At 34.7% G+C, this 11,903-nt stretch overlaps 1 protein-coding gene across 10 annotated transcripts in view; it reads left to right on the forward strand.

Annotated features, from left to right (window-relative positions):
- Positions 1-11,903, forward strand: part of NEDD1 (NEDD1 gamma-tubulin ring complex targeting factor) — a 66,471-nt gene that overhangs the window by 26,021 nt on the left and 28,547 nt on the right. For all 10 annotated transcript variants that reach the window (XM_082349526.1, XM_082349527.1, XM_082349528.1 and 7 more), the window contains 7 exons: positions 1,284-1,485; positions 1,870-2,065; positions 5,982-6,110; positions 8,481-8,528; positions 9,458-9,660; positions 10,530-10,683; positions 11,591-11,747. In XM_082349526.1, the coding sequence (XP_082205652.1) occupies positions 1,284-1,485; positions 1,870-2,065; positions 5,982-6,110; positions 8,481-8,528; positions 9,458-9,660; positions 10,530-10,683; positions 11,591-11,747 (1,089 nt within the window). The remainder of the gene's footprint in view (positions 1-1,283; positions 1,486-1,869; positions 2,066-5,981; positions 6,111-8,480; positions 8,529-9,457; positions 9,661-10,529; positions 10,684-11,590; positions 11,748-11,903) is intronic.

An 11,903-nucleotide genomic window follows, 5' to 3' on the forward strand; every position in this document is an offset into this window, starting at 1 on the left:
CTGCTGTGTGCAGCCTGGGGTTTGGGGACCCCTGCTTTAGAGTACTTCTGGATGATGAATGTTGAGGGGTAGCATGTTAATGATTTCACATCTTTATTTTAGCATGCATGCATATTACTCTTTTTCAGAATACAACTAAATTTGTATATTTTTAAAACAATACGATTAATTTGCTTTAAAATGAATTCATTATCTAGAGCAGGGTTTCTAAACTGTTGACATTTTGGGCTGGATAATTCTTGGCTGTGGGGAGCTGTCCTGAGCATTGTAGGATATTCAGCAGCATCCCTGGCCTCTACTTACTAGATGTCAGTAGTACTCCCCAAATTAAAAGTAGTAAAATTACCCCCAGTTGAGAACCACTGATATAGAGCTAAAGGGTACATAATTCTCTAAGTATCCAGGTCTGTTATGCCTTCTTGTTCTTCTTACAGTTATAAGTGTGCTTGGTTAACTTAAAAAACAAAAAAAAACTGCGAGACTGCAAGAGGTGTATTCAAGACACCTAACAATATCTAATGATCATGTGAAAGGAAGTGGCGTTATTATAATATCACTGCTAGGGAAGGACCTACTGTGAGCTCCTTTTTAAAGTTTACTGTTACTTATTTTACTCTTCTCTTTTTTTTTTTTTTTTATTCTTTTCTTTTTGAACTAATTTACTGAGAACCCTAACAGTTAAACCATTCCTCTCGTATACCCGACACTCCAGCAAGGAGTTCAGCTTCAGCAGATCAGTATCCATACTTCTGTATTAGCTTCTGGGAGGATTAAGCCTCATGAATCCTGTTAGCTTTTGGGTCAAGAGATGCATAACCAAGAGCAAAGTAGCAGCTGCTTCCTTGTCAAAGGTCATAATCCTCTTGAGGCTTAAACAGGTCACTAAATGGAAAGGGGATACTTAGAGCCTCCTTAACCCTGAGGCTATAGAGCCCTTATTTGTGGAGTAACTTGCAGGAATTCTATCACGTTCACTGCCAAAATAATAATTACTCAAAGAGATAGGTCCTGTTTCTAGAAGATATAGAATGTATTGTATCTATTGGAAGCCAATAGAAAAATAGGATGGAGTGCTTAGCAGTTCCTTTACATGCCATTGTAATAGAAATGTCTCCATGTCTAATTCTACGTTTCTGCTTTAAACAAATATTTGAGATGGGTATTCTAAGTAACTTTGCCGAAATCTAAGTAACTTTGGTTTTGGTTTACAGTTATTTATATGTCGTATAAGCTTATATGTATACATTCACATATCTACATATACTTTGCTCTCCTTTCCAAAGGCTAGTGAAAACTTTAGTGGCTGACGCTCCTCTAACTGCAGTAGATTTCATGCCTGATGGAGCCACTTTGGCTATTGGATCTTCCCGTGGGAAAATATATCAATATGATTTAAGGATGTTGAAATCACCAGTTAAAACCATCAGTGCACATAAGACATCTGTGCAATGTATAGCATTTCAGTACTCCACTGTCCTTTCTAAGGTAAGATATTTTCTTTCTTTTCAGCATTTTTGATTTTACTAAATAAATCTAGTTCAGAATATAGAAATCATATGTTGTCAATTAAACACAGTGTAGTTTTGCTTCATAATCATTTTTATATCAAAGCATTGTAAATAATTTTAGTACAAATCCATTTGATACTTAGTTTTAAAACTTTTTTTTTTTTTTGCGCTTTTCACATTTCTCTCTTCAAAAATATTAAAAGGCTTTCATGGTTCAGAGGGAAGCTCTCACATCCACCAGCAAGCTTAAGATTTCTAAGGGAAAAACAATATTTTTTAAACTAATAGGGATTTATAAAATATTAATGTCTCTTATGGAGCATTAGAAACCTGAGCTTTTAAATATTCCCTTCCGTTTCAGTCAGGTTTAAATAAAGGCTGTTCAAATAAGCCCACAGCTGTGAACAAACGTACTGTTAATGTGAGCGCTGCTAGTGGAGGCGTCCAGAATTCTGGAGTTGTCAGAGAAGCAGCTACCACTTCCATTGCCACAGTTCTGCCACAGCCCACGACAGCAGTTGTGGGGAAAGGAACAGTTGCTGTTCAAGACAAAGCAGGTAAATGTTGCTTATAGATAGTATTTGGAGTTCCCATCCTGTCTCCTCCCCAAATGGATATCATTATCACTTTCTTTAAGAACCTAGAACTTAAATTCACTTGCGTATTTAGGTAAAATTATTATTATTATTATTTTTTTAAACTTTGGGTTTATTTATTTATTCATTCATTCATTTATTTATTTATTTATTTATTTATGGCTGTGTTGGGTCTTCGTTTCTGCGCGAGGGCTTTCTCTAGTTGCGTTAAGTGGGGGCCACTCTTCATCGCGGTGCGCGGGCCTCTCACTATCGCGGCCTCTCTTCTTGCGGAGCACAGGCTCCAGACGCGCAGGCTCAGCAGTTGTGGCTCACAGGCCTAGTTGCTCTGCGGCATGTGGGATCTTCCCAGACCAGGGCTCGAACCCGTGTCCCCTGCATTGGCAGGCAGATTCTCAACCACTGCGCCACCAGGGAAGCCCGGTAAAATTATTAGTAGATAGTGAAAATTGAAAAAGTGAAAAATTTAACTTTAGCGATAAATTTTTAAAAGATTAATGAAAGGTACTTCACTTACTCTATTTAGCTGAACTTCTGTTGTAAGATATTTTAAAAACAGAATAATGCCCTCTCAGAGGTACCGCTACAGGCTAGATGACTTTTCATTGTGCCTTTAGATTAATCAGCAGAGAATATGAAACTTTGATGCTTTCATTATGATTTGATCTCTTAGTTAAAAAAAAAAAAGCTATTAATGGCTCCTGTATTTCATTTTTCAGAATGGAAAGTAAGTCAGGTGATGAAATGAATATATTTAAGTGCTGAATAGTACCTGGCACATATTAAGCCATAAATTAGTCATTTGTTAAATAAAAATAAATGAAAATGTTGAAATTTTTAAGTAATTTCTTCTACTCTGATAATCATATTGATGAAACAGTTCTTAAAGAAGAGTCCATTTAGACTTTGTGAAGGTATAATATGGTGATAAGCTTCCCCATACTTATTGTAGAAGATATTCTTTGCCTATAATAAAGATCGTAATTCCCTAAATTCCTGAAAGCCTTTTTGTTTTTATTTTAAGAAGTTATGCTATACTGTCAACTTTCAACATATTTTTAAAAGTCTGCATGTGATATACCAGTATGTCTCTAAAGTATTCTTACCAGAAATGAATGTACTAATGTCTTTTGAATTTTCAGGACTAGTATTTAAATTGAATACAAATATTTGTTGGTGCTTTTTCAATATGAGTTTACTATTTCCAAGTATAAGCAGAACTTTAATTTGTTAGTCTTGGTAGTGTAAAATTTTTAAAAAATATATAATAAGTATATTCACTATAAATTATCTTTGAATATATCATCCTTAGATAAAAATCATTATATATTATGTAGAAAAATAATAAGGTCCTTATTTAAGAACTCCTAGAAACTAATACTATTGCTATCTGTTTAAAAGAAGAAGTAATGTTTGCCAAGATGTTGAATTAACTATATTAGGAAAATTGGTGTTAGTAAAAAAAATTATTATTAATTTTATTCATAATTTTAAAAAATTAAAATAAAGATTCTCTCATTTATTGTAAACTTTCTGAAGTCTCAGTGTCTTTCATTTAGTTTTTAATACAGAAGTTTATATGTAACAATGGCAGCATTAATTAGATATGGAAGACTTGGGTCTGCAGGGCCACCAATTAATGATAATTCTTGGCTGATTAGCAAAGTTTCTGGCAAAATGAATGCTTACTGTGCACCCACAAAGAGTTAGAAATTTCTGTTTATTGATTTTATTTTGAAATAATTGCAAACTTACAGAAAAGTTTCAATAATAATACAAAGAACTCTTGAGTTCTAGTATATCCTTTAGCAGATTCACCATTTTATAAATTTTGCCACATTTGCTGCATCATTTTCTCTCTCTCAACTCACACACACGTACATTTTTCCCCCTCTGAAACATTGAGAGTATGTTAGGCTTCAGTCTCAGATCTATCACCTTCCTACCTGGATGACTTTAGGCAGTTTTCTTTTTTATATATAAATTTTGTATTGGGGTATAGTTGTTTTACCATGTTGTGTTAGTTTCTGCCGTACAGCCAAGTGGAGTTCCCTGTGCTATACAGCAGTTTCTTATTAGTAGGCAGTTTTCTTAACCACGCTTTTTTCTCATTTTTCTCTTCCATAGATAATATTTAACATTTGGGGTTATTGTGAAAATCGGAGAAAATGTATCAAAAGGGCCTAGCACATGTAGGCACTCAATAAATTATAGTGTTGCTAATATTGTCGTTACGATCATCATTATTGCTATTACTTTAAGCATGGTGTAAAATAAATTTAGAATTTGAAATAAGTTCATATGGCTTCTACTGAAGGTGTCCTAATTTAGTTATTGAAAAGAACCTCTGCAGGGGCTTCCCTGGTGGTGCAGTGGTTAAGAATCCGCCTGCCAATGCAAGGGAAGTGGGTTCCATCCCTGGTCCGGGAAGATCCCACATGTCGTGAAGCAACTAAGCTGGTGTGCCACAGCTACTGAGCCTGCGCTCTAGAGCCCATGAGCCACAACTACTGAGCCTGTGTGCCACAACTACTGAAGCCCGCGCGCCTAGAGCCCGTGCTCCGCAAGAAGAGAAGCCACCGCAATGAGAAGCCCGCGCACCACAACGAAGAGTAGCCCCCACTCGCCACAACTAGAGAAAGCCCGCGTGCAGCATTGAAGACCCAATGCAGCCAAAAATAAATAAATAAAAATAAATATATTAAAAAAAAAAAAAGAACCTCTGTCTGCAGACTTGTTGCTAGTGCTCCTTTTCAGTAGGAAACAGCCATTTAAGAAGTGAAAAATAAGGCTTTAGCACTATTTTCAAATGATACCAAGCTTCTATTTCATAAAGTTCCAGAGGCTAGAGTTATGCATTCAGACATGTTGAGGACCTAGAAAAAGAGACATTTCTTCTTTATAACCGATTACACTCTTGGTATAAACACCCTTCAGTGACAGTGATGTACAGATGTTTGGTCATAACTTTCTGTGAGGTTATTAGGTTTATTTCATTAGCCAGGCTTGGACAGTTTTTAATATTTTGAACAAAGCGAATCTTTGTTTTTATCCCAGGCTTTTCAGTTTTCATTTGGGACCAAGATGGCAAATAAAACAGTTTTAAAAATGTAAGAAAGTAATATGCTACCAATTCAAATGCCAAGATTTCATCAAAGTTCTTGAATCTCTAGAACTCAGTCCTTGACCCAAAAATGAGCAAGAAGTTACTGAGCCTGCAGAGTTCCTATTATAACACCCTTGCCCTAAAGTCATGCAATATATACTGAGAGAGAAAGTAAACTGCTGCATGCCTCTTTATTGTTGTCTATTGTACTATTCTTTATGAGTTTGGTATTCTGGTTTCCTTCCTCTCAGTAAACTATCCCAAGGTTAGTGAAGTCATTTAAGGTCAGTAACGCTGAGAGCAGTGTTAGGTTCCCACTGTTAGTGAAGAAAAAAATAAAAGGGAAAAAGATCCGTTCACTGCAAGCTGGGGAAAGGAACTAACGTTGCTTGAATACTGCTATATGTTAAGCATTGTACTATATGCCTTAGAGACTTTTTTAAAATCATTGGTAGATGATCCTAACAGTGAGTCAGTCACTAACAAAAATAAGTTGTGTAAGAAAAGTACATAAGTTATTTAGAAAAGTTCTATCAAAGTAGATTTAAAAAGTGGTGTTATATGAGTTATTTGCTTTTGAGGAGCCCTTCATTCCATGAAAACGGTGCTTAACTGAGCTATTGTTATATTTTGCTTTCTTTTCCTGATGCCCACAGTTGTAGTATTACCAATGATATAGGTAAGGTATTCATTTTTAGAACCTAGCTTCTCATGATAAATTTATTATGAGAAATAATAAAAATGTTTATTTTTATATCCAATTTCTATAAGGTCTGCCTCGAAGCATAAACACAGATATTTTATCTAAGGAAACAGAGAGTGGAAAAACCCAGGATTTCTCCAGCTTTGATGATACTGGAAAAAGTAGTTTAGGTGACATGTTCTCACCTATCAGAGATGGTAAGTCTGTTCAGATCAGAGGATCATGTCCTCTTGCTCTGGTAGTCATGACATTTTTATTCTGGCTAAAAGATGTGAATAATAGCTTCAGTCTCACTCTATTCATGACAGTTGCTAATTTTCTCAATCCCTGAGGTGGTATCTTTCCCTTTGCCCAGATATTTCAAATGTTATCATTCCAAAATATATGCTAGTAATTTTCACATGGGAACCAAACAAATAGCTCTCAATTTAGCATTTTAATTTCCACAGAAGTTTCTTAAAGGAAGTTTTGCCTCCATAGGCAATCTTTTACTTGTATCTACTTCTAAATAAATCTTCCCCAAATCTTGGATATTTTGATAGGCAAAAAATATCTTCCTAACATAAAAAAATTTGTTTCTTTAATTGTTAGTATTTAACTGGTATTAAATGTTTTCATGGAGAAATATGGCTGGGGGTTAGATTGCCTCATCTTTTACACTAACTATGTATGAAAGTACCATACACACACACTCCCCATTGCTAGTAGAAGTTGCCATTAAAAAGAAAAAAGCCAAAAAAAACAAACAAAAAAAAACTTTGCCAATTTGTTAAACGGAAGCATTATATATCATTGTTGTTCACTCTATGTGAACTAGGCACATTGTTTGGCTGTGCTTTTTTGGTACTAATGTTCATACTATTTTCTTTACTGGGATAGTCTCACTACTAATAACAATATTATCAACAGTATGGGTAAATTTCTAGAAGATGATTTGGCAGACTTAAATATTCATTCTTTTTGTCCTGTTAATTCCATTTCTATAAATTTACCTAAGAAGATATTCAGAGAAGCCCACAGAGATTTGTGTTTACTGTTTATAGTATTGAAAAACAGTAGTGAATCTAAATGTCATCAGTAGCAGGGTGTTTAAATTATTACATCCACTCATGATCTTATAAAATTTAATTTTTTAGTTTAAAATTGGTTTCAAAATTTTCTTCAACTAATTTCATAAGCAGAAAGAATAAATATATATGTAGTAGTACAGAATTATTGAGTGTCTTCTGCCTTACCCCAGCTTGAAAATGACTCCTTAAATTGCCCGGTCAAATTGCTATCTTCCATCTAATAAAAGAGGAAGGATTCCTTTATTTCGGGATGAAGAGAGGTCATACTACCTAGTTGAGGGGTAAAGAGAGGAGAGATGTGGGCAAAGGAGGTAAAAGTGGCTTGGGCTGGAGTTGAGAAAGGTTTCGGCGGTTAGTACCCAATTGCGGTGCTTTGTTTATGAGAACCGCTGGAGTAATTTTTTAATTGAAGGGGCTTTTTGAAAGTGTTTGAGTTATAAATGAAATCCTTTTTAATGGTTTTTGAAAGTAATAAAGGATATAAATTCCTTTTTAGTTGCTTTTGCTGTTTAAAAAGATATGATTAGAATTTGAGCCATAAGCCCTTCATTTATTAGAGTTTGATATTATTGATAAGAAGAAAACATGGATTCTAAATATAGTACTGGTTTTCATTGTCAAGAGATTTGTGTTTTAATCTCAAAGATTCAACACTACTTAGGTAAAAGTCTTAATCTATTTGTGCTTCAATTTCTTCATCTTTTAAATAAGAGTACCTCTGCTTTTGTTAGGAAAAAATGAGTAGCTAATAAAAGTGTCTGTGTTGTGCGATCACTAGGTATAATACACACATGCAGATAGACAGATGAATGGATGGAGAGATATGGATGATAGTCCTACTAATATGATAATCATGTATGATAATCAATTTATTGGCCATTTGAATTTCTGGTGAATTTTTTAATGACCTTTGCCCATTTTTCTATTAATCTGTTAAAATGGAGTTAAGCAATTTTTGGTTGTTATTTGGTAAGTGAATAATATTACAGTATTGAAATATTCTTAAACATATTCTACCATTGAAAAAATTTTAATAAAACCTTATATTTTTAATAACATTGTGTTGCTTACAAAATATTTTTACATTATTTCAATTGATCCTCAAAACAGTCTTGTGAGATGGTCAGGGGCATTGTCCCCGTTATATAGGTACAGAAACTGAAGCATAATTATATTAAAGTCTTGTCCAAGGTCACAGAGCTATTCAGTGGTATAAGCAGAACTGGATTACAGGTCTCTGGAGCCTACTCCAGTGCTTTTTCCAGTATACCTTGCTGTCTCATTAAATGACTCTATACATAGAGTTATCTTTGCTGCTCTGCATGAAGCTAAAAGAATGAAAAGGGAAGTTTATGTGAATACTAGCTTTACCTTCACTCAGATTTTTCTTCTTAAAACTAGTAGTCTCTGAACTCTTTGGGGAACGAATAGGAAGCCTAAATTGCTATGGCTTCTTTTTCACTATTTTTTAAATTTTATTTTCTAATTTTATTATAGATGCTGTAGTTAACAAAGGAAGTGATGAGTCCGTAGGCAAAGGAGATGGTAAGAACTGTTGAGAAGTATTTTTATCAAAGTTAAAAGTGATTTTGTATTATCTACTGCTGTGTAACAAACAAATTACCCCAATATTTTGAAGCTTAAAAGAACACTTATCATCTCATAATTGTAGGTGAAGAATCCAAGCATGGCTTAGTTGGGTACCTTTGGCTTCAGATGTCTCATGATGTTTTAATTAGGGTGTCAACAGGGCTGCAGTCATCTCAAGGCTTGACTGGGCAAGGATCTGCTTCCACACTCATTCATGTGGCTATTGGCCAAAGATATCAGTTCCTGCCCATGTGGGCCTCTCCACAGGGCAGCTGACAACACGGCAGCTGGCTTCTCTCAGAGCTGGTGCGAGAAAGTGAGAGGGCACTCAAGATGGAAGCCACAGTGTGTTTGTAACTTAATCTTGGAAGTGATATCTGCCACTTTTGCTATATACTCTTTGTTAGAAGCAAGTTCCTAGGTCCAACCCACTTTCCAAGGGAGGTGATTACACGAGGCCGTGGATCCTTGGCAGGAGGCAGGGATCATGAGGAACCATCGTAGAGGCTACCTACCAAGGTACACCACAGACATACACCAAATTAACATATGTCAAAAACTTTTATTTACTAAAACATTCATTGTATTTTGCAGTTTTCAATGTATCTTCACATACAGTATCTCTTTTAAACCTCACCACTCAGGGAGGTGGATATCATCATTCACATTTACAGATCACTTAACAGTCACAGAGAGTTTTATGACTTTCACCCAAAAACTCAAATGAAATAAGGGGTAGAGCTGATAAGTGAACCTGTCTTCTGAATCGAAATCCCATGTCTTTCTACTGTATTCACATGTCTATTGTGTTAAGTGCTTTTCTTAAATATCCAAGATTGGGGAACATCCCATATAAGTGCTAGTTTTTTTCTCCTCTTTTTCAGGCCTTGACTTTCTACCACAGTTGAACTCAGTGTTTCCTCCAAGAAAAAATCCAGTAGCTTCAAGCACTTCAGTGTTGCATTCTAGTCCTCTTAATGTCTTTATGGGGTCTCCAGGGAAAGAAGAAAATGAAAATCATGATCTGACAGCTGAATCTAAGAAAATGTATCTGGGAAAACAGGAACCTAAAGACTCCTTCAAGCAGGTATCTGCCTATAAATGATATTGAACTCACTGTGTGTGTTTATCACTAGCAAGTATAATGCATCTCATCACTAGAAAGCAGGCAGCTGCCACTGGATATGTCCTAATTATTGACAGTGCTGTGCACTTACTAGGTAGAAAATATTCTTAAATCTTGGTGTCACATGTTAAAAACTGAAGAATACTTTTGAAATCTGTCTTTGGATATGTTGGAGGTTAACAGCAGGTGTAATCTTACACTGTTTGTTTCCTAAGACAAGATACTTGATTTAACTGTCTGTGTAAGAATATTTTATACCTGACTTCTTTTAGAATGTATTTCCATTGTAGCACAAAGCACCAAGTTGGTGGTCAAGTCTTTTACCTTAAGTCTTAGAGCAAATTGATGGTGCTGAGAGGTAATTCATCATCATTACCTTCTGCTGTAATCTAATAGAGTCTATTGTGCAGTATGTCTGTTTATTTTCATATTTATTTTTTAGAATGATATTGAAAAGATATCATTTAAGAAGTACAAAAAAGTCTTTTGACTTATTTTTGAAATATTTCTGACCAGTTATCACATGAGAGTTTGGGGATTTATTTATTTAGTTTTTGGCCCGTGATTGCCATTTTAAATGATATTCAACTGCAGATTCTTAGTAAATGAGCTTTTGCTTATCATGTTATCATTGAAATTGTTTTTGATTAGTAAAGTTGATTTATTTTACGACTGGCCCTAGCAACATTTTTTTCTCCTTCAAGATACCTTTCTAGTCTTCCTTTTTCTGACCCTACTTACTGGAAAAAAGAGAAAAGTAGATACAAATTATATGGATAATATGGATAAAACCAGAATTTATATATTAATTGTTTATTTTAAATGTGAAGTTTGCAAAGTTGATCTCCGGTGCTGAAACTGGAAATCTAAATACCTCTCCATCATCCAACCAAACAAGAAGTCCTGAGAAATTTGAAAAGCCAGAAAAAGAAATTGAAGCCCAGTTTATATATGAACCTCCAGTCAATGGATCTTCAACTCCAAGTAAGTACATAAAACTTCCTGATGTTTGAGTGCTAAGTTGAAAACTCCCAGTATTTACCTTGAAAAAGATAAATTAAGAGAGTGATCATAGACGAAAAAGTTCAAGGAATTTAAAATTTATGACACTTCTCTAGTGTGTGACTCTCTTACTAGAAGACGATGAAATGGGTATGAAAGGTTAAATTCAGCCACATTGTTTTGGTACTCTTTGGGTGTGAATTTCATTTTCAATCCAATATGTAAGTGTGTTGATCTACTATGGTACAGATAGGAATATAGGACCCTTTGAAAATGGGTCATTAAGTACCTGAAATTGTCTTTTTTTTCCGTATTAAAGTTCTGTCTATAGAGTTCATGGCAGAGACCCTAAAAACTCGATCACATTTAAAGCGATTTAGGTTCAGCGATAAGAGTTACCTATACAAAAAACTCTTTGTATAGTAGTAGCTCTTTTATATAGATACCTATATTTTAAGGTTTCTGTGGGTATATTGCATTAGCTTAAACTCTAGGGCCTTGCCTGTAGAACTACTTTACTCCTCTGTTCCTTCTGTTTGTTTCTAATAGTCTTGGTTTATCTAGTTTGTGGTGTGGCTTGTCACATTCATCTTTTGTAAGAGAAAATGATTCAGAGATTCTTCAAGATTAATTCCTCTGTCATATGTTATTACATTAGACAGTTGGAAGTTTAGATAGATAGATAGATAGATAGATAAATGACTTATTAGAAATAATGTCTTTGAAAGTTTCTAAGATTTGTATTCCAGACAGTGAATTTTTCTAAATGTCACAAGATCACTGTTTTTTACCAGTTTTTCAAGTTTTCTCTTGCCAAATCATATTTAGAAGTGTTTGATGTCTCTTAGTCCAAATTGACTATTAATATTTTGTCCATTTTTAATTTTAGATCCAAAGATAGCATCTTCTGTTACTGCTGGAGTTGCCAGTTCACTATCAGAAAAAATAGCTGATACCATTGGGAATAATCGGCCAAATGCACCATTGACATCTGTTCAAATCCGTTTTATTCAGAACATGATACAGGAAACATTGGATGACTTTAGGTAATTGAGAAATTATCTAGACCTTGACTAGCTTTTTTTATTAGGTGTAAAACTGTAACTATGAGTAATGTTGTGGTTACTACTTTTGCCTAGGTTCTGGGGTCCATAAAACCATAGAAAATATGAGTTTTGTTGATCTTGACGTGCTGAGTTTAT

The sequence above is a fragment of the Balaenoptera borealis genome (assembly GCF_965194805.1).
Source record: "Balaenoptera borealis genome assembly, chromosome: 13".
NCBI lineage: Eukaryota > Metazoa > Chordata > Mammalia > Artiodactyla > Balaenopteridae > Balaenoptera > Balaenoptera borealis.